At 38.5% G+C, this 27,659-nt stretch overlaps 4 protein-coding genes and 1 non-coding gene across 5 annotated transcripts; 2 read left to right on the top strand and 3 right to left on the bottom strand.

The window, feature by feature from the left end:
- Positions 1–12,219: 12,219 nt before the first annotated feature.
- On the bottom strand, positions 12,220–13,386 carry LOC108201710 (F-box/kelch-repeat protein At3g23880). The gene has a single exon (XM_017369997.1). It carries the CDS (start codon positions 13,384–13,386, stop codon positions 12,220–12,222), a length of 1,167 nt encoding a protein of 388 aa, XP_017225486.1.
- A 2,992-nt stretch (positions 13,387–16,378) lies between these two features.
- Positions 16,379–17,545, bottom strand: LOC108201709 (F-box/kelch-repeat protein At3g23880). The gene has a single exon (XM_017369996.2). It carries the CDS (start codon positions 17,543–17,545, stop codon positions 16,379–16,381), a length of 1,167 nt encoding a protein of 388 aa, XP_017225485.2.
- A 1,208-nt stretch (positions 17,546–18,753) lies between these two features.
- On the bottom strand, positions 18,754–21,338 carry LOC108202223 (F-box/kelch-repeat protein At3g23880). Its single transcript, XM_017370620.2, has 2 exons — positions 20,072–21,338; positions 18,754–18,968 (listed from the first exon to the last, which is right to left on the bottom strand). Exon 1 carries the CDS (start codon positions 21,253–21,255, stop codon positions 20,077–20,079), a length of 1,179 nt encoding a protein of 392 aa, XP_017226109.1. The 5' UTR covers positions 21,256–21,338; the 3' UTR covers positions 18,754–18,968; positions 20,072–20,076.
- A 2,822-nt stretch (positions 21,339–24,160) lies between these two features.
- LOC108201708 (pentatricopeptide repeat-containing protein At2g02980, chloroplastic) lies at positions 24,161–26,084 on the top strand. Its single transcript, XM_017369995.2, has one exon. The coding sequence runs from the start codon at positions 24,296–24,298 to the stop codon at positions 25,871–25,873; it is 1,578 nt and encodes a 525-aa protein (XP_017225484.2). The 5' UTR covers positions 24,161–24,295; the 3' UTR covers positions 25,874–26,084.
- Positions 26,023–26,094, top strand: TRNAT-UGU (transfer RNA threonine (anticodon UGU)). Its single transcript has one exon. It is a non-coding gene; the product is annotated as a tRNA-Thr (tRNA).
- The last annotated feature ends 1,565 nt before the right edge of the window (positions 26,095–27,659 follow it).

Below are 27,659 nucleotides of genomic sequence, written 5' to 3'. Positions count from 1 at the left end.
GATGGAGGGAATACCTTTTTTCCCAAACACTTTAATCACTTATATGTCTCAACTAACTTATAACTTCTACTTCATTTTTTTTACTTTAAGCAAGGATCATTTGTTTTAGGTAATAAAAGTAGATTATAAGTAAAAAAAAATAGTAGATACCCATAATTTGTAAGTTAAAAAAAACTCCAAAACATCAAAAATTAGGTCTCCTAACTTTGTTTTTTGGGATTCTCAGTAACGTTTTAAATACTTCTATATATGAAAATTGAAATATAAATTTTGTTTAAATTTTGGGAGTAGTTATTTAGTTCTCACGTTACTGTATTGTTGTAATTTTGTTTGCGGAATGAACTATGGTATTAGCTTAAGTTCCAATCATTTGTCAATAATTGACAATTTGTCGAATAAGAAACACCAGACTTGATTCTTGTGCTCGATAGAATAGTTCATGATAAAAAAGACGAACAATTATTAACCTCACAAATAATCACTATTTATTCACAATGTAAAAATTAATTCAAACAATTTCATAGAGTAATTAATAATCACATACGCCCACCGTCTCTTATTACGTTTCCTGTTTCTCTTTAGCACGTTGCCAATATACATCTTTGATTCTTAATATCAATAATTTCATATTGATATTAAATATGAAAATTTCACTATATTAAATTACTCGTGAATACGAATCCAACAAGATAACTCACGATTATATTTAGTCTTATAGATTAGACGTAAATTAGTAATTTATCTCATGTGATGAACAGTCCCAACATATCAAACGAGAAAAGAATAAAAAAACGGAGGGAGTACTATAGATGCATGTAACAAATTCTCCGTTTGTCAACTCAGATCATAATGTGAAAAGTCAACTCTAACTTGGCTTCAGCTTTCAACTTTCAAGTTTCAAGTATAAAGCTTGTGATAAAATTTTAACATTTTCGGTTACTTTTGTGTGCGAAAAAATCTTGATAAATTATTTTATTTGTGAAAGCTGTAATTCACATTTAAGGTAAAATCCATGCCATGCCACTGGGTTGATTGTGACAGCCTCGGATTCACCGGGGCTGCTTCATTTTGACGAGGTTCGACTCAAGTTGTGGAATTCTGTGACAATATATTTATACACATGGTAATTGTTTTTTTTCCGAGCAATAAATTTATAGTATTTTATATCCCTCCATTCCTATATTAGGAGACAGGATAAAAAAAATTGAAAATAAATTATAAAAATGAGTAGGACGGAGGTAATAATATTTATTATGATCTTTTTTGGTTGGGATTTTAAGTCGTTTTTAGATTTATAAGTAAGAAATAATTTATTGTATAGTTTGTATAAAAACTTTATAAAATTTAAGAAGTTAGAAAATTCTAGTTTGAGAAGCACCAGAAATTGCATACCAATTCCAGAGTTAATACGTTAATGACACATGAAATGATGGCAGTGCTTATTTCACCATAGAGTATTAGTCTATCAGATAACATTGACCAAATATAATTTTATCGAATCTTTGTTTTCAGTATTTTGTGAACTCTTACAAAATGAATTTCTTGTACACTATTTTGTGGCATTATTGTTCTTTTTCGTTTCTGTTATGATGGAAATTGAGCACAAGGTGAAGACAAGGGCGCGCCCTTCTCGGGGTGTCTCCAAGGGCGCGACCTCCGGGTATTGGAAGACGAGACTGACCTATTGTTCAAACAACTCATGGGACAAGACAGCGAAGACAAAGGGCGCGCCCTCAGGGGTCGCGCCCACAGGTAAAATCATTGTGTGTGAGGATGAGTGAGTCTCAGTGACGACCCTTCCGAGGGATATGACGACCCTTCCGAGGGATATGAAGACTAGTGCCAGAGCTCATCTGGTAGTTATCAGGCTCATCTGGTAGTTCCCGGGTTACGTCCGGGCGTGATCTATAATCCCCAGTCCTGCTATCTGCCGGGTTGTCCTCGTGCGGGGGCCTGGGGTGATCATGGTTGTAGAAGGCCCTCAGGGGTAACACGAAGGCCGATCATATGTCCGGGTCCTGTATTCTGGTGAGTTAGTCCTCATTGGGGGACTGGGACGATCGTGTAACTTGGCTCCTTACTTGTCTTACCTCTTAGTGAGAACCTTCACTAAGGGGGAAGGGCGCGCCCTACACCTCAAGGAATTGGTCACGGCTCTACCAGACGTCTCCTCCATGCTATGAAAAGTAGCGGTTAGTGTCATCTCTCGTAGTGGAGATGATGCCGTATCCGTGATGTACTTGGACTAGGAGTCTGAGGTAGTTGGCCTCAAGGCTTAATTCTAACTGGAGTAGGACTCTGAAGGCGTTGGACGTCTAAGAGATAAGTCACCACCTCCGGGTCGGTCTTATCCCCAAGAGGCCTAGTCCTGATCAAACTAGGAGTCTTGGTAACAGAACTACGTACGGCTTGATCCCCTATAAATATAGGGGTACGTAGGCACATTAGGGGATCATGAGTTGAGAGCACGTGAGACCAACTCAAAACCCTAATCTCAGCCACCCCCTAAAAACACACAACCACCGCACTCCGGCGACCGAAACCACCGTCACAGATCTTGATTCCGGCCATGAACCTCATCTTTGTTGATTACCAAATTCCTCTATCAACAAATTGGCGCTAGAAGGAGGGGCTATTCAAGATCTTCATCTTAGGAGGAAAAGATGTCACACAACGGAGATTCGCACGGAGAGGAGGAGCGTTTTCCGGCAGGGTGATGGCTGGAGCACAAGAGAAGAGGAGACCTTCATCTACCTCTCCACAAAACAATGAAATCTCCACCAAGAGTTCGGCGGAGGATGATCTTCAACGAAATTCTAGGAGGTAGCCTAATTTGCAATCGGGGTTTTCTGGACCGGGGAGTCGTCGAAGGATGTGATCTTCGGAGACCTGACGCGTTCGGAGGGTACGCCTCCCCCTGACAGGGTACACCTCCAGGTGATGTGGTGACCGACTACCACCGTGAGGAATGCATTCCCTGACACCTCCGAAGAAGTCGCGCCTCCCCCCGACAGGGCGCGCCTCCAGGTAAACTCTACTCTAAACCTCCTCGTTACTGCATTCTCTAGAAGTATGGCACATTGAAAACTACAGGTAATGTGGTGTTCGACCACCACCATGAGGGATGCACCCTTTAACATTTTCGAAGAAGTCGCGCCTTCCCTTGCCAGGGCGCGCCTCTGGGGAAAGTTACGGGGGACGAGCTATTCAGATGGAACCTAGCTCGAAAAGTCGCAAGGGTGCGCGCCTTCCCCTGACCAGGCGCGCCCTCAGACAAACATATGCAGGAAAGGAGCTCAGTAGTCTTGAAGAGGTCACGTCGCTCCCCAGGGCGCGCCCTCTCGGGAGTACTCATCACTTTAGGAAGCGCATGAGGGCGCGCCCCCAAGATAAAAATGTTGAGAAGGAAGATGCTTCAAAGACGCGCTTCCTCCTAGTTGGACGCACCCCGAGTTCCAAAGTCATGTTTCTAGGGTTGATAATTTGGGAGGACGCGCCTTCCCCTAACCGGGCGCGTCATGAGGTAACACTGACCATCAGTATTAAGTCGTATACATGATAAAGTGCAGGTCAAGTCCAACATGCTAAAGGAGCTGCCCATCTTGATGAGGGCGCGCCCTCCGTTCTACAGGAACGTAGCATGATACCTGCAAGGTCTCTGATCATGATACACTTAAGACCTTTCAAAGGTTGCCTAATTATCCATGACTAGCTCTGGATACTATATTTGCGCATCCATGATACGCTCTGGACATTATACTTACGCATCCATGATACGCTCTGGATCTTACATATCCATGATATGCTCTGGATAACACTTTATCTATTAATTCCCCATTGAGCTATGAGCTCTGGGACCCGTGCGACGCACCGAAGTTTTTTAAACCACGATAAGGTTCGTGATGCCCCATATGGGATGATGTATGGACTGGGGAGTGGTGCTCTTGATTTTCTTAAGCAAGTGATTCACGCGTGAAAAAGTAAGGCCGCGCCGACGGCCGCGCCCTCTACTTAATCCTTGGAAAAAGATCAAAGGAGCCCACATTACAAGTAAGGCTGCGCCCTCTGCTTATACAGTCCTTGGAAGAAAAAGAAATATTACAAGTAAGGCAGCGCCATCGGCCGCGCCCTCTGCTTAGGCAATTCTTTAAAAGATAAAAAAGGGTCATGTTATAACAAGGCAGCGCCATTCTGTAAGTCGCGCCTTATATTTACTATTCCTGGGTATCATGGACACACTAAGGCTAAAAAAAAAAAAAAAAAAAAAAGCCACAAACCTTCGCACCGCGAAGGCGCGCCCTTCTTTTGTTGAAGTTCATTGGCGCGAATGTTATGGTTGAATGTGTCCTTTGGAAGGAATAGGCGAATCTGCGCCACTGTCAACGACAGATAGGCCGCGCCCCGTGTTTTCTTTTATCTACATAAAGATTGCTCATTACTTATGAACACATCATAAAGATGCGCCGGCCTCATGTCTAGCCACTTTGCTAAAATGACCAAAAATACCGACATTACATACTTGCAAGGCTTGTGCACAAACTGCACCTTGAAATGTCGAGGAATAGAAGTGGCTTACGTCGCGCCTCTATGCGCGGACGCGCTCTCGGAAGAGGATGCGTGATATATACGGAGTAAAAATTCCCCTGATATCTCCAATATCAAGAAAATTTGGGGAGTACTACTTGTTATAACAAAGTATAGGATTGAGAAAACGAGGCGATAATATGTGCCATGTCCACTACTTGTGCTATCTTTTGGAAAAAAGGGGGCGCTTTCAGGAAAGGCCGCACCCTCCGCATTTACGATTCTTGAAAGGGGTCAAAGCATGGCTTCGCTGCTGCATATTGTAACAAGGCGCGCCCCCGTAGTCACGGGAGAAGAGCATGACCTTCTGAAGGCGCGGCCTTTTGGGAGCGATACAGCCCTAACAATTAACAGCAAGCATAATGAAAGCTATATGCAAACAATGTGGAATAGGGTGTTGGTACCAAAAACTAAAGCATAATACCCATCAGGGCGCGCCCTCTCCCATAAATTCAGAAATGCGTAAGAGCATGGGCGCGTCGTCAAAAGATTACAGTTAAGTAGCCAAAAGTTAAAGTGTGTCAGAAGGGCATACCCTCGAGAATCCAGAAACTTAGTTTATAATACAACTTGTGAAGCATCAAAAGAGGGCCCACACCTCGAAATACGGTAAGACTTAATATAATAAGTTTGCAAAAGGGCAAGTAAAGAAACAACGGAACTAAGGATCTTGATCCTTGGCAAGATTATCTTCAGGGCGCGGCTGTTCGTCAGCCCCCTCAGGGCGCGCCTGTTCCTCAGCCATCTGGCTAGTAGAGGCCTCCTGCGCCAGGATTCCTTCGAGTTCCTTTTTCTTGAAAGCTATGAGCTCCTGCTGTTCACCCCAAAAGTCTTTGATGAACTTAGCCATGCCTGAACCGAACTGAGGCTGCCAGTTGAATTCGGGCGCGCCCGCAAGGAAGGTCGCCACATAGCTGTTGACCCCTTCGTCGAAGGCCGCGAGCTCGATTTTCTCTCTCTCCGCGCCCCCAACAATAGTTTGGTTGGATTTAAGTTGGGAGTTGGCAGCAGTCAGGTCCTCATTAGCCTTCTTTAGTCCTGCAACCTGTTTCTTAAGAGGCTGGAGGCGCGCCTTTTCTTCTGTCAGAAGTTTCTGACAGCCTTTCCACGCATCCAAGGCCCTCTTCAGCTCTGCCTTCTGAGACTTGAAATCCTCTTTAAGCTTGGAAAGAGCCTCCTCAGTTCTCTTCATAGAGGCCGCGTCCTCTATCCGACGCTCCTCCCGGTCATGCAAATGAATCAACAGCTCAGAGGTGCCCTTTAGGATGAAGGAGTCTTTGTCCTCCTGAGACTTTCCTCTCCATCTAGAAAGCTCTTCCTCGGTTACATGGGTATCACCCATATCAGCAAAGTGACGAGCCACCCGGTTGAGGGAGGGCGCGTCCCCCTTTTTGGACTTTTGCCTCTTGGAAGGCTGTTCAGTGGGGGTTTCAATAGTGACAGGAGCAATCTTGGGAGCCACAGCCTTTTCCTGGGGAGGTTGTGAGCCCGAGGCCGCGCCCTCCACATATGGCTGAGGAGACACCTTCTTTCGAATAAAGAGGCTGGGACGAGGCATCTCTGCACGAAAGAACCATACAAGGGAGTTAGACCTCTATGCAAGCAATATAATTCTAACGCCACGCCTGCAGGAATGCGGGCGCGCCGTCATGCACAATGATAATAAAGGCGTAAATTGAAGAGTGCAAGATACGATGAGAGGAAAGATGCCTAGCAATGAAACACAGTTATAAAGTGTGCAAACATCAACAGACAGTAAAGTAAAAGTTTAATGATGAGAGGGTACACGAAACATGGAAGGGCGCGGCCTCGATAAAAGGGCGCGCCTCCAGCCGTACCGTCCTCGTAATCGCTGTCTGACGCACGGGACTCCTGTCTCTTCCTCTTAACGCCTTCGGATTTCTCCCCGATGGCACGGCCATCAATGAATTTCTTCCACTTGACTTTTGTTCCTACTTCCTCAGGGAGAAGCTTGACCTTTATCAGGTTCGCCTCCGTAACCACAGAGGGGAGGTTCCTCTCCGAGGCTGGGAGGTTAAGCACTTTGTTAACGCGGGCTGTTTCCTTCTTGGTAAGGATAACTTTCTCGTGATAAACTAAAGGGAAGATGAGAAAAGGACAAGTGTTAAGGGACAAAGGGTGTAAGAAGGGCGCGCCCTTCGAGAAAAAAGAGTGGCGCGCTCACGATGGTAGAACAAGGTGATGACGTACCTGGGGAACGATTAAACCGGGTAACAACACGGGTAGTGTTGTATACATAAAAGAAGGTGTCTTTCCACTTCCGTATACGGGTGTTTCTCCCATCAGAGAAGCCTTTTTTGTTGTGTTCACGTTGAACAACCAGATAGAAATACCCAGGCTGACTCTGAGCAAGCCTGAAGAAATAGCTAACCTCACGCATTGAGGGCGCGCCTAGCCTAACTTTATCGAAAAGGATGTACAGACCCGCTGCCAGCATATAAGAGTTGGGTGATAGCTGAATGGGCGCGACCTGAAACCATTCACACAGGTCGACATAATACTTGGGTAAGGGTGCGGTCACTCCCAACGGTACATGCTTGAGGGTTGTCACCATGCGCGGAATCCTAATGTTCTCCCTATCAAAACGGTGAGGGCGCATCCCTTCTTTGGGGACTACAGACTTCCCTTCCATGTGATAGTAGTCTTGAATCCACTCGAGTTCGTCCCAGGAAATGTATGAGTCTTGGTTGACACATGACATCTTATCGGCTTTCTTTTTCATGCTCTCCACCGTCTTGGGGGAAAGGGTGTCAGCATTTGGAATCGTGTCCCATTCGAGGTCTTCCTCCCAGGATTCAATATTGGGGTGCTCGTACCTTTCTGGAGAACTCTCAGGTGAAGTAATGTTAAAATCATCAGAGCCTTCTCCGGGTGCGCCCTCGCTTTGAGAGGATTCCCCACGGCCAACATCATGAAGGAGCTCATGAGAGGAGCGTGGGGAGTTATCAGTGACGATCTTCTTTCCCTTGTCAGATTTTGAGGGCGCGCCTTCAGTATCGTCAAACCATGACTCTAGCTCAGGGTCATAGTCGTCCGGACGCGCCCAGGGATTGGCGGTTGCAAAGGGTTGAGGAGAAGAATGGCCATGAGGTGTTGAGGGTGAGGCGTCCATGTCCAAAGAAAAGGTCCCCTCAGCGAATTGTTTGTTGAGTTTGTCTAGAAGTTCCTGAGGAACTCTTTGAGGGCTTCGTGGTGGTGAAGGAGAAAATAGCTCGGATGGTGAAACAGAGATCCCGGAGCAACCCGGGAATTCTCGAAAAGGGTGGAAAGGAGGAGACGCGCCCCCGACAGCCAGCTGAAAAGAAGAAAAAGGAAGAGGTAAGGGCGCGTCCTTGAAATATGAATTGTGTTGAGGTGTTGTGTAGACATCTTAAAAAAAAGAGGGCATTAAGATAAGAGTGTTCCAGTGTTGTGAAATGTCGCGCCCAAGAAGGAAGGCGCGCCTTCTTCACTAAATAAGGTGAAAGCTCGGCAAACTGTGCACTGGGGAGTCTTGTGTCTATATCCTAAGTGTTCCAGATGGAAGTTTATCACAAACAAGTTCGTGAATTGCCAATTAGGGTTTCATGGATCAAGACAACAATATACACACATATATACAGATATATACATACGCGGAGTAACAAGAAAATGAAGAACATGGTGGAAACCGAAAAGTCACGACCGTGGATTGTTCAAAATACTAAGCGAGAAGTGACGAAAGAGCAACGAAAATGTACCTTAAGGGTAGAGGAATAGATTCGTCGAAGTAAAACTGCGAGAAAGCCGCCGGAAAATGGTGTATACGCCGTTCAGAGCTTGAGGTCGCCGGGAAGAGAGAGAGTGCAAAAATGATGAAGTGGAGAAGAAAGGAAGATATTTATAGTGGGGAGTGGTTCGTGCCAGCTGTCCCGCGAATTTAATTTGCAACGGATAAATCAATTTGAATTCTCTTGGTGATAGAGGTCGCCCCGGCTGACAGGGCGCGCCCTTGGGCGTGCATTCAGGACTGAAGAACGTTGGTGAAGGTTGGACCTGCAGAGATTTCATAAATATCTTCAATATCTATAAAATCTGGGGAGTACTTGTTATGATGGAAATTGAGCACAAGGTGAAGACAAGGGCGCGCCCTTCTCGGGGTGTCTCCAAGGGCGCGACCTCCGGGTATTGGAAGACGAGACTGACCTATTGTTCAAACAACTCATGGGACAAGACAGCGAAGACAAAGGGCGCGCCCTCAGGGGTCGCGCCCACAGGTAAAATCATTGTGTGTGAGGATGAGTGAGTCTCAGTGACGACCCTTCCGAGGGATATGACGACCCTTCCGAGGGATATGAAGACTAGTGCCAGAGCTCATCTGGTAGTTATCAGGCTCATCTGGTAGTTCCCGGGTTACGTCCGGGCGTGATCTATAATCCCCAGTCCTGCTATCTGCCGGGTTGTCCTCGTGCGGGGGCCTGGGGTGATCATGGTTGTAGAAGGCCCTCAGGGGTAACACGAAGGCCGATCATATGTCCGGGTCCTGTATTCTGGTGAGTTAGTCCTCATTGGGGGACTGGGACGATCGTGTAACTTGGCTCCTTACTTGTCTTACCTCTTAGTGAGAACCTTCACTAAGGGGGAAGGGCGCGCCCTACACCTCAAGGAATTGGTCACGGCTCTACCAGACGTCTCCTCCATGCTATGAAAAGTAGCGGTTAGTGTCATCTCTCGTAGTGGAGATGATGCCGTATCCGTGATGTACTTGGACTAGGAGTCTGAGGTAGTTGGCCTCAAGGCTTAATTCTAACTGGAGTAGGACTCTGAAGGCGTTGGACGTCTAAGAGATAAGTCACCACCTCCGGGTCGGTCTTATCCCCAAGAGGCCTAGTCCTGATCAAACTAGGAGTCTTGGTAACAGAACTACGTACGGCTTGATCCCCTATAAATATAGGGGTACGTAGGCACATTAGGGGATCATGAGTTGAGAGCACGTGAGACCAACTCAAAACCCTAATCTCAGCCACCCCCTAAAAACACACAACCACCGCACTCCGGCGACCGAAACCACCGTCACAGATCTTGATTCCGGCCATGAACCTCATCTTTGTTGATTACCAAATTCCTCTATCAACAGTTTCTTCCCTGCAGAGCAACCTGCTAACTTATATCTGAATCTTTTGTCTTCTTGATCTTGTCGTGAGAGAGTTCCGATTAACTTGTTTGCCGGTATGTTTCATGCTAAGAGGTCTCGGAAGGACAATAGAAATACCGAATGAGGAGCCGGAAAAGCCCGGTTTTTATTAAAGAGTATGGTGTAGCTATCTTTTTCCGGCAAATGATGTACTGTCAACTGTAAATAAATGAAGAGTGGTGGAACCATTTAGCAAAAATTTTATTCAGCGATCAAGAAGAGCAAAAATTTATTTAACAAAGATGAAGAGTGGTGAAATGAGGATTATTAGATAACCGGGACTTAAAGAATTATATCAAAAATTCATAATTATATCGAAACTTTTTCTGCCATCGGAGAATAGGCAGCTGCAGGATGAAAAAAAATCAGAGTCTTGGCTCAGTTGTTAAAAATCAAACAATTCTTTGATCTTATATTACTTCACCTCTCTTGTCCCGGAGCACCCGGGTTCGACTCTGGCTCACCCGAGAAGTATTAGAACATATACTCATTTGTAAGGCATAAAAGCCTAAATTCTCGGAAAAAAAAAGTGTCAAATTTAAAACTAAAACCAGGTCAGACCGTCAGAGTGCTAAATCCCTCTATTTGTGAAGTGTGACTGCTACCATTGTTACTTCCACAAGTCTACCAGATGCCGGGCTTCATTCCTTGAAGGGAAATCAGGCTCGCAGTATAACTAAAGCAATCAGATATATACCTGGACTGTTAAGATCCATAAATTTATTTATTTTATGATCATGACACCTTAATATATCTTCAGAGAACACAATCTCACCACCATAATTGAAACAACCGTGCACATAACCGGCTATTGGTCCAACACTGTACATCAGGTTCGGATAAGTACCTGAACTCTTTTCTACGAACGTCAAACTTAATTATGATACTTGAGCCAGTTGTTAAATAATTCCAATACGCCATTCCATTTACAATTGCAGACAGCCCCACGGTAAAAGGCAATTTTTCTGAGTATGTAAATTTAGGCAGTAGACTCCAGGAGCCTGATTTACATGAGTAAATGTACGAGCTTAAAGGCTTTGCCATAAACCTCGCCTTTCTATCACAATAAAAGCATTTAACCACTACAAAATCATGTTCCATCGCTTCCCAACATAATCCAAAAAATGCTATATGGAACAACTTTTTAACTGGTGTCTGGTGAATTAATTTTCATAGCTTGTCTAATAGCAGGATTCCATAAAATAAACTGATCTAGTTTCAGAAACATATCTTAATTTTTTGAAATTTTGTCCAGAGCTTTGCTACTCTATGCAAAGTTCGGAAATCCACAACCTTGTTGGTCCATCAAACAAGATAATAAAAGAATTATCGACAAAATTACTGGAGATTCCATGACAAGAGAAAAATATTGCTCAGCTAATTCATTTTCACAGATCACGGTGATACATGATTCTACTCTATGAATGAATATGGATTCGCCGTTTTCTATAATCTTCATAGTGGAAGCTGATCAGGTGGTAATTCTCCAACAAATTACCAGCTCATTCATGCCACAGACCTGAACCATGGAATTTATATAAGATATTTTATGATAATAACAAGTGCCAGTTCCCCTGTGTCCTTGACTCTAAGGACAAGGGAAAAACCTGAGAATCTACTTAGCTATCTTTCCTTCATCCTTGTTCGGTGTTCCACCAATTTTTTCTTCGAAAGTCTATTTTCATCTACTCGGTGACTCTATTCAAAGTTGACAGATAGTTAAATTTGAACCAGATTTTAGTGATGGTCTAGGATTTTAAATTCTGACAGCTGACATGGCCGTCATATTGCAACTGATATGACATCCTTTAACGAACCTGTATCAACTGACCCGACTGAAGATTTCAATATTGATAAATTAGCTCATTTACATAATATACTTATCATTCTTCCCTTTTTCTGAAAATATTAATTAGCCATACTACTTTTTATACATGAGAAACAAAACAAATTATTACTACACTAAATTTCTTATACGATTCTTTATATTTTCATCGCAACTTGTTTCTGATTATAGAGCATCACAAAAACTCCTTAAATTCTTATGATTACTCTCTGGATGGCTCTCAATAATTTAACATGTCGTCAGGAGTAACTGAACTTAATAAACTTTTTTTAGCCTTGTCAAAATCTTCAAATTCTCCTTAAACTCTGACTCCTCGCATTTTCTTTGATCAAAATTTTCAAGATTTTAGATTTACTCATAAAATTTGAAGACACATAACATGTGAATTTCACCTCATAACACAGCTAAAACCAGTACTGCAGAACACAAAATCCCAAGAAAAGTTACTACAACTAAGTATTATCACACTTCAGTGTTGACAAGCGCAATTAATGTTGTAGCAAAAGATAAAGTGCATAAATGACTTCTATTATATAGCAAAAGATGAAGTACTGCATAAGTAGAAACTAGCACAAACAAATTCAGTGTTAAAACCAGGTCGGGAAGTGCTACGTTGTTACTTCCACAATGTAGGCTCTACCTGATGCTGAGGCTTCATTCCTTTAAGAAAAATCAGGCTTGCTTTATAACTAAAACACTTGTGTGTGTACCCCTCCTGGCTGCGAAGATTCCTGATTTCATCTGTTTTATGATCATAGCACCTGTACTTACTGTTTGCAGAGAACACAATCTCACCACCGTGCTTAAAACAGCCCAACAATTTACCAGTCACGCGGACATTTTGCATATCACTCCAACCACAACTGAACATATCACCGTTTATTGGTCCAACACTGTACATCTTACTCCAAACACCTAGTCCCTTATCAAAACAATGTACGTCTACCAAACTATTAATAGACTGAACGTAATCATACACCAATGCAGAGAGACACTCTTTTAAATTGACAACAGAGACATCTTTTTTACTGTCGAATAGATGAAGCTCAGGCAGCTCCCTGAAATCCTTACTAATAACGTCAAACTTAAACAGCTTAAGGGTTCCCCTGCAATATGTCCAATACGGTACTCCACTTACAATAGCAATTGGCAATCCGCGACCAACACACCAGACTTCATTAAACAGAGAATTACGCGGTGAGCTCCAAGAGCCTAAGTTGCACGAATAAATGTACAAGCTTAAAGGCGAGTCAAAATTCCCCCACTCATAATAAGATACCACCACTTTAAAATCGTTTTCCACAGCATCCCAACAAAATCCATGGAATTTTCTTTTCATATCGCCTAACAAAAATTGTTTCCTTGGTGAACCGAATTTCATAGCTTGTCTAATAGCAGGATTCCATACGATAAACTGATCTTGTTTATCAAAAAAAAGACAGACTAAACCATTTATTGAACCAAGCATGTGTAGCTCAGCACTTGTGACATCCAACAGCTTAGTTTCCGACAAATCGGATGAAGATAGTACAGCTATATCACCGTAGTGAGCACCAGTCATGCAACCAAATTTATTATAGTCAAGGACTAATTTGTTAAATATGAGAGTGTCGTCTTGAGGGTTTTGAGTGGTGAAATAGAGGTGATGTTTTGCAAAACCGGGCTCCGAAATCAGAGAGTTCCATGACTTGCAAACGGAGCGAAATCGTGTGACAGATTTTATACTTACGCGCGGCAGTATATTTGTACTTATTATGTCTTCAGGCAAAGAAGGTTGCGCCATGGCCTTAAGTTGCTTGGCTACGTATTAAGAAGAAAACCAACAAATATTCTAAAGACCTAAAAAGATCAACAGAGGATAAACTCTCGACCACCGGGCTATCCAATCGTGGTCAGTATTGGCTTCTATTCATTAAAACAGTATGTATATAATGCATACCATCTCTTCAACAGCCGGGCAGTTGGGCTAGGGTTAAAGAGTCCAATCTAACCACGCAGAACTTGCCATGAGTGCTGTTTAAAACTTCTTAAAGTTATGATAAAAAAAAAGTGTTATTTTGTTTACAGTACGTTGTATATTTTGAATTTGATAATATAAAAAATTTAATATTTTTAATAATATTCGAGAGTAAATTATGTAACATCTTTGGACAAAAACACAAACACAACTTGTTCCCAAATCACAAGGACACGGTGTTTTTTAAATTCATCTGTTTCTCAGAAAAAAAAACTCTTATATCCTATCTTAGATGGAGTTTGATTGTAAAAATTAATCATTCCATTCAAACATCTTCTCTATTACTTTTAAAATCTTTTATCATAAAAAAATAAAAAATTGTTTCATACAATTTTCTATTTCCTACAAAACCTTTTTATAACTTTTGAGGTTATAGGTACTTAATGACTTATATATATATGGGTTAATATATTTTAGTGCTTATGTTGAATAAATAATTAGATTTATATTTATCAATCATAATTGTGCAAGCATCTTACAATGGGGGTGGAATTATATTTCAAATAATTTAGTTAGGTGACAAATTTTAGTGACAAGTTATATTAATAACTAGTTGAGAAGCCGCGCGTTGCGGCGGCTTATAAAAATTATATTAATAATTTAATATTAACATTTATAGAGTATAATAATTTTGTGTCTGTCTATAAAAAGTATATTAATGATTAAAAATTAATATTTGTAGGATAAATAAATTTTATATTATAAAAATCTAAATGTAATACCAATACTAATATATAAAATTGCAAAATTGGACTATAATTCATGGTGAAAAAATGAAAATAAATTTCTACACGTAATTAACAATTCAAAGCACGACAAATCTTAATTTTATCTGTGTTTTTTTTTAAAAGTAATCATGTTCTTACATTGTCACCTTCCTCCATTTTTTTGGATTGATTGTGCACAAAAACATCTAACTTAAATCCGTGAGATAGCGGTCTATAACTACTCCTGCGTGTAACAACCTTTATTTTTTAATATTGTATAAACAACTTTCACTTAAAAGTTGTTTGAACGGAGCAAACAATGAATAATATTTTCCTGTATACAAAATAAATCATATAAAAATTAACAACGGCAAACATGTCCGATGAACAAAACAAATATTATAAAAGAAAACTAACAAACATACATCACTAATAGTTAATTTATTGATACCATCCATCCATATTATGTCAAGACTATATTCTTCTCCCGTGTTTGGATTTGTCGACTCCCACATAGCGGTCTATAACTACCTTTGCTTGCAACAACCTTTATTTTTTTTAGTACCGTATAAACAGCCTTCACTTATCGTTGCAGAAGAATGGCACCACCGAGTTAGAAATCGAGCAAAAGAACTATCAGTAGAGAGAGGTAGGGTTGTTGTATTAAGAGAGAGTAGGTTGTGTTTAGATGATCCAAAATCCTACAACTATAGGGTTATTTATAGGTGCAGAGAGACTTGTGTGCTACTCTTTCCCATGATTAAATAATCCGAAACAGAATCAGATTAAAACTTTCAAGCTATTATATACCATAAATAATTTGAAACAAAATCAGATTCTAAAATTTGCTTCCAATATATCCGAAACTAAAAAATGTAATTCTAATTTTTAATATTTTTCATTGAAAAATTCTAGAAAATTAGAAAAATATAACAAAGCGATGTGAGAGGCGCCACCTACACGCCCCTCGCTTCTCCTTTATATAAGTATATTGATTGATTGCAGTTGTGAGATTTTAATTATTTTAAAACAAATATAAATTAAACTAATTGTATGTAGTTTAATCTAATTTTTAAAAATGAGAGGCCACAACATATTCTAACATCAATTTGCAGAAATTTGATGTATTAAAATTAAATTATAAGACAAAATAGTTTATAAGGATTGATAATTGGGCACTTGAAATAAATATTATATGTAAATTTGTAAACTTATTTTCAAAATTTGTAAACAGGAGTTTTGAGAAAAAATGACCCATAATATCATAATTTAGAATTAAAATGCTCCAAATAAGAAAATGATCCTTTACTATCACAATACAATCTCCGTCAATCTCTTACCTAACAATCTTTATCAATACAATATTGTTGGCAATTTTTTCTTAATGTATCTACAACATTCTGCCAATCCAATATTGGTGGTAAAACCTTTGATCAATCTGTATTGTAGTTTTACCTGCCCTTAAAATTCATACATAAAAACCAAATTGGTTGGCGAAAATGTTTATCTACAATAAGGTATTTCAAATGCTTGATCAATCGTTTCTGAATTGTTTCTTCACCTTCACCTGCTTTCCATGATATGAAAACCTCACTTCTATTTGAGTTCCATCATATTTAAAAGGGGTTAATTATCAAACGACTCACTCACTACGTTCAAAAAGTGAGCGCTAGACATCTTTAGGCCATTAGACCTCACTGGCTGTGCTGATTTTTCAGAAGCTAGTGAGGTTTTCCGGCCCAAGATAGCATCTCCAATTTGGTGGCGGATGATCTGTCTAACTAGTTAAGGTGGATGCAACTCAATCTAATTAAGATCCCCTCCAATTCACCCTTCTCCGTGTTTTAGAAAAGAAGAAAACAGTAGTCCAAGAAAAGTTACTACAACTAAGTATTATCACACTTCAGTGTTGACAAGCGCAATTAATTTTATAGCAAAAGACAAAGTGCCTAAATGACTTCAATTTTATAGCAAAAGATGAAGTCCTGCATAGGTAGAAACTAACACAAACAAATTCAGTGTTAAAACCAGGTCGGGAAGTGCTACCTCTTTTACTTCCACAATGTAGGCTCTACCTGATGCTGAGGCTTCATTCCTTCAAGAAAAAACAGGCTTGCTATATAGCTAAAGCACTGCTCTGTATCCCCCTTCGGTTTGTGAAGATCCCTGGTTTCATCTGTTTTGTGATCGTAGCACCTGTACTTACTGTTTGCAGAGAACACAATCTCACCACCGTGCTTAAAACAGCCCAACAATTCACCAGTAATTACACGGACATTGTGCATATTACTCCAACCGCGACAGAACAGATCACCATTTATTGGTCCAACACTGTACATCTTACTCCAAACACCTAGTCCCTCATCAAAACAATGTACGTCTACCAAACTACTAATAGACTGAGCGTAATCATACACCAATGCAGAGAGACACTCTTTTAGATTGACAACAATGAACTTATTTTCGTCGAATAGATAAAGTTCAGGCACCTTCTTAAAATCCTTACTAACAACGTCAAACTTAAACAGCTTAACGGTTCCCCTAGAATACCAAGAATATGTCCAATACGGCACTCCACTTACAATAGCACATGGCAATCTGTGACCATCCGACCAGACTTCAGTAAACAGAGAATTAAACGGTGAACTCCAAGAGCCTAATTTGCACGAGTAAATGGACAAGGAGTCAAGATTCCCCAACTTGTAATAAGATACCACCACTTTAAAATCGTTTTCCACAGCATCCCAACAAAATCCATAAAATTTTATTTTCATATCACGTAACGAAAATTGTTTTCTTGGTGAACCGAATTTCATAGCTTGTCTAATAGCAGGGTTCCATACGATAAACTGATCTTGTTTATCAAGAAAAAGACAGACTAAACCATTTATTGAACCAAGCATGTGTAGCTCAGCACTTGTGACATCCAACAGCTTAGTTTCCGACAAATCGGATGAAGATAGTACAGCTATATCACCGTAGTGAGCACCAGTCATGCAACCAAATTTATTATAGTCAAGGACTAACTTGTTAAATATGAGAGTGTCGTCTTGAGGGTTTTGAGTGGTGAAATAGAGATGATCTTTTGCAAAACCTGGCTCCAGAATCAGAGAGTTCCATGACTTGCAAACGGAGCGGAATCGTGTGACAGATTTTATACTCAAGCGCGGGAGTATATTTGTACTTATTATGTCGTCTGGCAAACAAGGTTGCGCCATGTCCTTAAGTTGCTTGCTGCGCTGCTTATTGAGAATAACCGTACCGTACTCGAGTTACAAATCAAGTAAGAGAATTATCGTCGAACATATAGGAAGGGTGTGAAAGTTAATATTATTGATTATGGAATTGGTGTAAGAAGAATCTCATTTATAATGGAATTGGTTATGAATCAGATTTCTAATCGAATCGAATTAATCCAAATCGAATCGAATAAATCGTAACAGAATCAAATTAATAAATAACAACATAATAATTAATTTGAAACAAAATCAAATTAATGTGTATCGTAATCTTTGAGCGTAATCTCAATAAAAAATATATAAATAATAATTTAATGAGATTATGTGTGAATAATTTTTTCTAACAATATTTAAATATATCATAAATATATTAATTTTATAATATAAATAAATAATTAATGTAACATATTATATATATAAATATTTACATGAGTAAAAATGGACGAGCTTAAGAGTATCTCCAATCGCGTTGGCTATAATCGTTGATTAAATTGAATCTGTAAGACATTATGTAAAATTTGGCGAACCTGTAAGACATTGTACTTCAATGGTATTGGCTGTATTGGTTGGCTATAATTTAAAAATAGTATGTTATTAATATTTAGATTGTTATAAATATAATATATCAGTTTAATATGGTAATAAATTATATGTAATCAGTGAGAAGGAGAAAAATAAATTGCGGGAGATGACGTTTAATTCGCTACAAATCTGTAGCGGATCGACAAATATAGCCATTCATTGGGGATGGCTATAATTATACACAAGGGGTTGCTGTGGTTGGAGTTCCATTTATAGATGGCTATAATTATATACAAGGAGTTGATGTGGTTGGAGTTCTATTTTTTTGTGAACATTGACTATAAAATTTAATTTTGAAAAGCCAGATGGATTTGGGCTTGTGAGAGTTGGAGATGCTCTGATGGCTTTGCCATAAACCCCGCCTTTCTATCATAATCAAAAAATTTAACCACTTTAAAATCATGATCCATCGCATCCCAACATAATCCAAAAAATGCTATATGCAAACTGTTTGTTTAACTGGTGAATTAATTTGCATAGCTTGTCTAATAGCAGGATTCCATAAAATAAACTGATTTAGTTTCAGTAACATATCTTAATTTCTTGAAATATTGTCTAGAGATATGTACTCTGTGCAAAATTCAGAAATCCACAACCTTGTTGGTCCATCAAACAAGATAATAAAAGTAATATCGACAAAATTACAGGAGGTTCTATGACGAGAGAAAAATATTGCTCTGCCAATTCATTTTCTCAGATCACGGTGATACAAAATTCTAATCTATGAATGAATAATGGATTTACCGCTTTCTATAATCTTCATAGTGGAAGCTCAGGTGGTAATTCTCCAACAAAATACCAGCTCATTCATGCCGCAGACCTGAACCATGGAATTTATATAAGATATTTTATGATAATAACAAGTGCCACTTCCCCTGTGTCCTTGACTCTAATGTTGTGTTTGGTTGGGGTGAATGATTCCGGAAGAAATGGAATGAAAGATGAACTATTTTATGAACAAATTTTAAGAAATTTCATTCCTTCCTCCATTCCATTCATTGCATCATATCCTAAATATCACACCTTCAATTTGAGATGGAATGGTCCATTCTCTCTTATCATCAATTTTTTCTCAAATCTTATCATAGAAATTTTGCACTCTCTCAATTTTTTTTCAAACTTTCTTCCTATCTATATAGTTTTAAGTATTTTTACTCATTTCATTCCATTCCATTCCATTCCCCCCAACCAAACACAACATAAGAACAAGGGGAAAACCTGAGAATCAACTTAGCTATCTTTCTTTCATCCTTGTTCCACCAATTTTTCCTTCGAAAGTCTATTATCAACTCGGTGAACCAGATTTTAGCGATGGTTTAGGATTTTAATTTCTGACAGCTGACATGTCCATCATATTGCAACTGATATGCAGTGGCGGAACCAGAGAGGGGTTAAGGGATGCTAGAGCCCCCTACTTTTTATACATCAAAAACAAAACAAATAATTAATATAATTTTTTTATACGATCCTTTGTATTTTCATTGCAACTTGTTTCTGATTATAGAGCATCACAAAAACTCTTTAAATTCTTATGATTACTCTCTGGTTAGCTCTCAGTAATTTCACATGTCAGGAGCAAGTAGTAACTGACTTAATACACATCTTTTAGCCTTATCAAAATCTTCAAATTCTCCTCAACTCTGACTCCTCTCAATTTGTTTGATCAAAATTTTCAAGATTTTAGATTTACAGATAAAATTTCAACTCATAACACAGCTAAAACCAGTACTGCAGTACACAAAATCCCAAGAAAAGTTACGACAACCAAGTATTATCACACTTCAGTGTTGACAAGCGCAATTAATTTTAAAGCAAAAGATAAGGTGCATAAATGACTTCTATTTTATAGCAAAAGATGAAGTGCTGCATAGGCAGAAACTAACACAAACAAATTCAGAGTTAAACCAGGTTGGGAAGTGCTACCTCTGTTACTTCCACAATGTAGGCTCTACCTGATGCTGAGGCTTCATTCCTTCAAGAAAAAACAGGCTTGCTTTATAACTAAAACACTCTTCTGTATACCCCTCCTGGTTGTGAAGATCCGTAATTTTATTTGTTTCGTGATGGTAGCACTTGTACTTACAGTTTGCAGAGAATACAATCTCACCATTGTGCTTAAAACAGCCCAACAATTTACCACTTACGCGGACATTGTACATTAATCCCCAACCACGACTGAACATATCACCATTTATTGGTCCAACACGGTACATCTTACTCCAAACACCAAGTCCCTCATCAAAACAATGTACGTCTACAAAAATATTAACAAGAGCGTAATCATACACCAATGCAGAGAGACACTCTTTTAAATTGACAACAATGAAATTTTTATGGTCCAGTAGATAAAGTTCAGGCACCTTCCTGAAATCCTTACTAATAAGGTCAAACTTAAACAACTTAATGGTTCCCCTAGAATACCAAGAATATGTCCAATACGGCACTCCACTTACAATAGCAGATGGCAATCCGTGATTATCCCACCAGACTTCAGTAAACAGAGAATTACGCGGTGAGCTCCAAGAGCCTAAGTTGCACGAGTAAACGTACAAGCTTAAAGGCGAGTCAAGATTCCCAATCTTGTAATAAGATACCATCACTTTAAAATCATTTTCCACAGCATCCCAACAAAATCCATAAAATTTTCTTTTCATATAGCGTAACAAAAATTGTTTCCTTGGTGAATCGAATTTCATAGCTTGTCTAATAGCAGGATTCCATACGATAAACTGATCTTGTTTATCAAGAAAAAGACAGACTAAACCATTTATTGAACCGAGCATGTGTAGCTCAGCACTTGTGACGTCCAACAGCTTAGTTTCCGACAATTCGGATAAAGATAGTAGAGCTATATCACCGTAGTGAGCACTGGTGATCATGGTACCAAAGTCATCATAGCTAAGAGTAAGGGCTAATTTGTTAAATATGAGAGTGTCGTCTTGAGGGTTTCGAGCGGTGAAATAGAGATGATCTTTTGCAAAACCAGGCTCCAAAATCAGAGAGTTCCATGACTTACAAACGGAGCGGAATCGTGTGACAGATTTTATACTCAAGCGCGGCAGTATATTTGTCCTTATTATGTCGTCTGGCAAACAAGGTTGTGCCATGTCTTAAGTTGAAGAGTGGTGTTCATGTGTGTATGTAATAGGAGATTTTCATCATAAGAGATCGGAAGGGTAGGAAGGTTAGGTATTTGGGAGATAATTAACCCTAGTGATCCGTAAAAATAGAGTTTATTGCGGTTTATAATCTTTGGTTTTGACTTATTGACAGATGAGTACCCCTATCCTGAAATGTTACAGTTGATACCTCAAATTTAATAATGTGTTGTTATTTGTAATCCTTGCGTTAAAATTTTTTGTTAAAGTTATATATGAGGTGTTAGTTCAGGGGTGTTTACGTACTTTCATAATATAATTTTTGATTTTTATCAAAAAAATTATTTGATAATTCGGTTTTATATTACGTAAGTACGAAAATGTTGCTCAACTAACACCTCATATTTAACTTTAACGAAAGTTTTTAACGGAAAGATTACAAAACAAACTGCAACACATTATGAACTTTTGGGTGTCAACTGTTATGTTCGGGCGAATGAGCCAAAGTTAAGAGTTACAAACTGCAATAATCTTAAAAAATTATATATAAATGTGGAAAGATTCGTGTGCTAGTTTTTTCATAATTAAATATAATTAATTATGAAATTGGGGTACGATCTACTCTTCCAGGTAAATAAATTTCATTTATAATGGAATGAGTTATAAATTACATTCCTAATCGAATCGAATTAATTCAAAGCATACCAAATAAACGGGAACTGTATCAAAATTAATTAATAATAAAATATACACCAATCAATTAATTTGGAAAAAAATCAAATTAATTTATACCTTAATTTTTTAACCCAATCTCAATAAATAATAATGATTTCCACTATATAAAGGATTATATCTGAATCATTTATTTATTTGTTTCTTTAATCATGATATTCAAAATATGACTTGTTAATGCAGAACTTATATCATATTTTTTAGCAGAAGAAAATCAACAAATATTCTGAAGCGATAGCTCTGTATATGCATATTTTTACAGATTTTTCGAAGATTTATGCATGAACTCGAAGAGACAATAACAATAATTATTCCATCTATTTTAAAATAATAATCATTTTGATTTTACACATATTTTGAGATACAAATTTAATTATTTTTTTAAAATAAATATATAAATATTAAGTTTTATTCAAAATTGAATTGAAAATAATATGTAAGTGTGTATTTTTTTTACGGCTCAAATTATGTTAAAATTTAAAATGATTATTATTTTTGAATGGGAAGAGTATAATTTATCATTTGACTTTTGGGCCGTTTGAGTGAGTTTAAAATAAGTGCTTATTGCTTAAAGTAAAAAGTGAAGTAGAAGTTAGAAACAAGTTAAGACTTATAAGTGTTAAAAGTGTTTGGGAAATAAGCAGAAGTCGTGAGACAAAGTTAGTAATCGTAGCTTTTTTTTAAGTACTTCTTGACTTCTTCCACAAACGGTACAAATAAGTGCTTCTAAGTTATAATCAGTGTTGTAAAAAACGCATTAAGCGGCCGATTAAGCGGCCGCCTAAGCGGAATCGGCCTCAAAGCGCTTCGATTTAGTACCAAGCAGTAAATTAAACGTTTTTGAAAATTAAGCGGACAATTAAGCGGATTAAGCGGTCAAAATGATGTTGACTTGCTAATTTTTTTTAAAAAAATAATTTTGAATTATTAATTTTTTAATAATATAAATATAATTATATTTAAAATTAAAAAAAATATATTTTATCAAAAATATTAAAAGTGCATATTCTTAACACAACATAATATTATTTTTAATATATAATATTATAACTATATATTTAATTATATTTAATTAATCCGCTTATTGAGCCGCTTAAAATTCTGCTTAAACGTCCGCTTTACCGCTTAAGCGCTAAAAGGTCCTCCTGCGGCTTAGAACCGATTTGCGCTTTTCACAACACTGCTTATAATTCAGAAACTTGGCTTATAAGCCCGCGCAAAACACCCACCTGTATTTTGCTCATGTATCCTTTACATACACAGATACGCAACACTGATACATACCAGCTTTTACAATGTCAACTCAATATCAATTCTCTTATCCAAATCGTTACAACTAGAGCTGTTCACGAACCGAGCCGAGCCGAGTTTTGATCGAACCGAGCCGAGTTTTAATTTTTTTTCTGCCGAGCCGAGCCGAGCCGAGCTTTTTAATCGAACAAAAATTGTGTTCAAGCTCGGCTCGTTAACTAACGAGCCGAACACGAGCTTGTTCGCGAACAAATACGAGCCGAGCCGAGTCGAGTCGAGTCGAGCCGAGCCAGAAAAAAATAAAGGACAAACCGCTAGTTGACTCTTAAAATAGCTAACCTAATAATTTCAATTTTTTTGAAACTTTGTTTATATCACTAAAATGTATATATGTCAACATCCATACAGTTGGATCGGTAAAAAATATTTTTTAAAATATTGAAACACTAAATTAGGATTAAACACTAGTTAGCGGTACTAGTCAAACTTCTACTTGCCTGTTAAAAACCAAATAAAATTATTATTTCCTAAAATTTTGTTTACATTATTTCCTAAAATTTTGTTTACATCACTAAAATATATATATATTATGTTGAATTCTGAGTCCAATAACATATATAAATTATAAAAAAACCCCGAAAATATTACATTTTTTCGAGCTTTAACGAGCCGAACTCGAGCCGAACGAGCTCGAGCCGAGCTCGAGCCGAGCTCGAGCCGAACATACTAAAAGCTCGGCTCGAGCTCGTTTACTTAACGAACAATTTTTTGTGTTCAAGCTCGAGCTCGTTAACTTAACGAGCCGAGTCGAACGAGCTCTTAACGAGCCGAGCTCGAGCTTGTTCGCGAACAGCTCGATTCGTTAAACAGCCCTAGTTACAACAACATTAAACCAAGAAAACCAAAAGAACATTTACCTAATCCTCTTTCACTCTTGCCCAACTGCACTTCCCTCAAAGAACTCAAGCAAATCCAAGCTTATTCCATCAAAACCCATCTCCAAAATGATATTTTTATCCTGCCCAAGTTGATAAAATTTTGTACTTTGAACCCAAATGCTAGTACAATGAACCATGCTCACCAACTGTTTGACAAAATTACTGAACCAGATATTGTAGTCTTCAACTATATGGCTCGTGGGTATGCTCGGACTGATGACCCACTTGCTGCTTTGCTGCTGTTTGTGGAGGTTTTGTGGGTTGGTGCTTGTCCTGATTATTACACATTCCCTTCTCTTTTGAAGGCTTGTGCTAAGGGAAAAGGGTTAGAAGAAGGGAGGCAATTGCATTGTTTTGCTGTTAAGTATGGGCTTAATGATGATGTGTATGTGTGTCCAGCTTTGATAAACATGTATGTTGAATGTGGTGACTTGTGTTCTGGCGGCCGCGTTTTTGAGAGGATTGTGGAGCCATGTGTGGTTAGTTATAATGCTATTATTAGTGGTTATGTGAGAGCTAGTGAACCGAATAAGGCATTAGCAATGTTTCGTGAATTGCAAAGCAGAAGGATAGAGCCTACGTATGTGACAATGCTTGGTGTGCTTTCATCTTGTGGGTTGTTGGGAGCGTTGGAGTTGGGAAAGTGGATTCATGGGTATGTTAAGGAACATGGGTTTGATCAGTATGTGAAGGTGAATACTGCACTTATTGATATGTATGCCAAGTGTGGGAGTTTGGATGATGCAGTTTGTGTATTTGAGTGTATGGCTTTTAGAGATACAGCAGCTTGGTCAGCGATGATTATGGCGTATGCACTTCATGGTCAGGGTGGCAGAGCAATTTCATTATTTGAGGGTATGAGAAAGGCTCGAGTTCGACCAGATGGAATTACGTTTTTGGGTCTTATAAATGCATGCAATCATACTGGATTGGTCGAGGAAGGATGGAAATATTATAACTCTATGAGAGACAAGTATGGAATCAATCCTGGTATTAAGCACTACGGATGCATGTTAGATTTATTGGGTCGAGCTGGACGCTTAGATGAAGCTTATAAGTTTATAGAGGAGTTGCCAATCCAGCCCACTCTAGTGTTGTGGAGAACTTTGTTAGCTGCTTGTAGCACTCACGGTAATGTAGAAATGGCTGAGCGGGTCATCGCTCGGATTTTTGAATTGGACGATTCTCATAGTGGGGACTATGTAATATTCTCAAACATGTGTGCAAGAGCAGGGAGATTGAAAGACGTGATTCGTTTGAGGAAACTCATGAAGGATAAGCATGTGGCGAAGTTGCCTGGATGTAGCATGATAGAGGTGGACAATATGGTGCATGAGTTCTTCTCTGGGGATGGTACACATATCGAGCATAGAGAGCTCCATGAAGCACTTGATATGCTTTTTGAAAAGTTGAAGTTGGTGGGATATGTTCCCGAAACTTCTCTTGTAAATTATGCAGATATGAACGAAGAGGAGAAAGAAGTTGCTCTCAGATATCATAGTGAAAAACTAGCTATTGCTTTTGGCCTGATAAACACTCCTCCTGGGACAACAATTCGTGTTGTGAAGAACATTAGGGTCTGCAGAGACTGTCATTCTGCTGCTAAACTTATATCACAAATCTCCGGTAGAAAAATTATTCTTAGAGATGTACAACGGTTTCATCATTTTCAAATTGGAAAATGCTCCTGTGGGGATTACTGGTAGTGAAACAAAAAAGGATTGAGAGGTATTTGTAACATTAGAAAGGTGAGCATGACATGCCTGTTATTACATTTTTCCATTACAGTTTTGTGTATATATACACATATCTTTATAGTAATGATTTGATTAGTGTTTATAATGAGCACAACCCAGCCCTTATAGCTCAGTGGTAGAGCGCCAGTCTTGTAAACTGGAGGTCCGTAGTTCGATCCTGCGTGAGGGCATTTTTCATGCACAAACCTTTTTGTACTGTCGAGTAACCTCAACGGGTATTCTATCTTTATCATTGATCTTTACTACTTTAGAGTATATCGGTTTTGATCTTGCTATTTTTTAGGGAAATGATACGTTTTCTCTTTAACAATCTGGTTAATATTTTTTTAGTATCCTCCGAGTTAGTTATTAAAATATATGTCTTCTTTCTCGTCGTAAATTCATTAAATTTTATATTCATTTGGCCTTCCACTTGTACATACGGGGCATATTTCTAGTTTTGAAATTTTCTTGTAACTCCAAATTTTGCCCAAAACAGCCAAAGTGACAATTAGATTCAAACTTGGTAAATTATTCCAAATTTTGTCCAAAACAGCCGAAGTGACAACTTGTTTCCATTTTAGAGATAGAAACAGAGATCACTTGGTGGATATCAAGTTGTGGCTTTGGAGTTGAGGTTAAATAGCCGCTCTCTTTATATTCATGCTGTCTGCTTCTCATGATAGTAACACCTGTTCTATATAGTTTAGAAGACATAAATCGATCACCACTGTATTAGTCTATTAGGGGATAACATCATCGCAGGGCATTTTGTGCCCAGAGCTGTCATATGAATAGTATAGAAGAGTAAAGCCGGCATTTTAGAGGTTTAGCTGATGACAAAAATGATTGGTTCAGTTGATCCTTCTTCAGTAAAACAAGGCGTTCCAATTTTTTCAGTAGGTTTTGTGCTAAACTATTTGCTGGCATGAGTACTATGTACGCGATTGCAGGAGTAGTTGGCTATTACTTGTTCTTACTAGCAATCAGTTTGATTGAGCACCCCAACTTCAGAGCTAAATCCGCTTATAACTTATTATGCAAACAGACATTTTTCAGCTTAAAGTCGAAAATGGTTTAAAGTCCGGGACCATAATCCCCGCCAAACAGGCTCATCCAGAGACAATTAGCCTTTAGTTCATATTAATGTACATATCAAAGATAGGCAGTCTAGTGACTCTGGGGATATATCTCTACTTGTTATGCCTTCTGATGAAAACATTTTATGATAGTAAAATTTAGTCAGCCATAGCCCATAGGGGTCTAACTGAGTAGTTACAAATTTAATCTAAAATTAATCAAAGTGAGAGTCCGAGTACCAAATTAAGCTTTCATATTATTACTACATAATTAGTTATGTTTATAATTTTTATTTTAAGATTTTAAATTAAATTTGTTTTTCCAATATTAATCCAACGGAGTTCAAGTCTAACTTGCTCTATTCAAATTTCTGCAAGTCAAATATAATGTTTAATCTTGTTAGTTCGAGACTAGTATATCAATATTTAACAAGACGTGTCTCGAATCCAAATTTTTTGAAATGAAAGAGCTCGTTCCTGAATTTCTGTTTAAGATGTTCATTTCAACTAAACTCGACTCATTTAATATAAAATTCATTTCAACTAAACTCGACTCATTTAATATAAAAAATATTTTAATTCTATTTCGGGCAGACGGACAAACGTGATACTGATGCATGTACTATCTTACAAAGAAACTATTAAATTAACAGTTAATTAAGCTTTGAAGATGAGTC

The sequence above is a fragment of the Daucus carota genome, chromosome 9 (genome assembly GCF_001625215.2).
Source record: "Daucus carota subsp. sativus chromosome 9, DH1 v3.0, whole genome shotgun sequence".
Classification (NCBI taxonomy): Eukaryota; Viridiplantae; Streptophyta; class Magnoliopsida; order Apiales; family Apiaceae; genus Daucus; species Daucus carota.
This window is presented reverse-complemented; position numbering and strand designations above follow the sequence as displayed.

Coding starts and splice junctions, on each gene's coding strand:
- LOC108201710 (XM_017369997.1), bottom strand. CDS start 13,386: ATGGCGCAACCTTCTTTGCCTGAAGACATAATAAGTACAAATATACTG.
- LOC108201709 (XM_017369996.2), bottom strand. CDS start 17,545: ATGGCGCAACCTTGTTTGCCAGACGACATAATAAGTACAAATATACTC.
- LOC108202223 (XM_017370620.2), bottom strand. CDS start 21,255: ATGGCACAACCTTGTTTGCCAGACGACATAATAAGGACAAATATACTG.
- LOC108201708 (XM_017369995.2), top strand. CDS start 24,296: ATGAACCATGCTCACCAACTGTTTGACAAAATTACTGAACCAGATATT.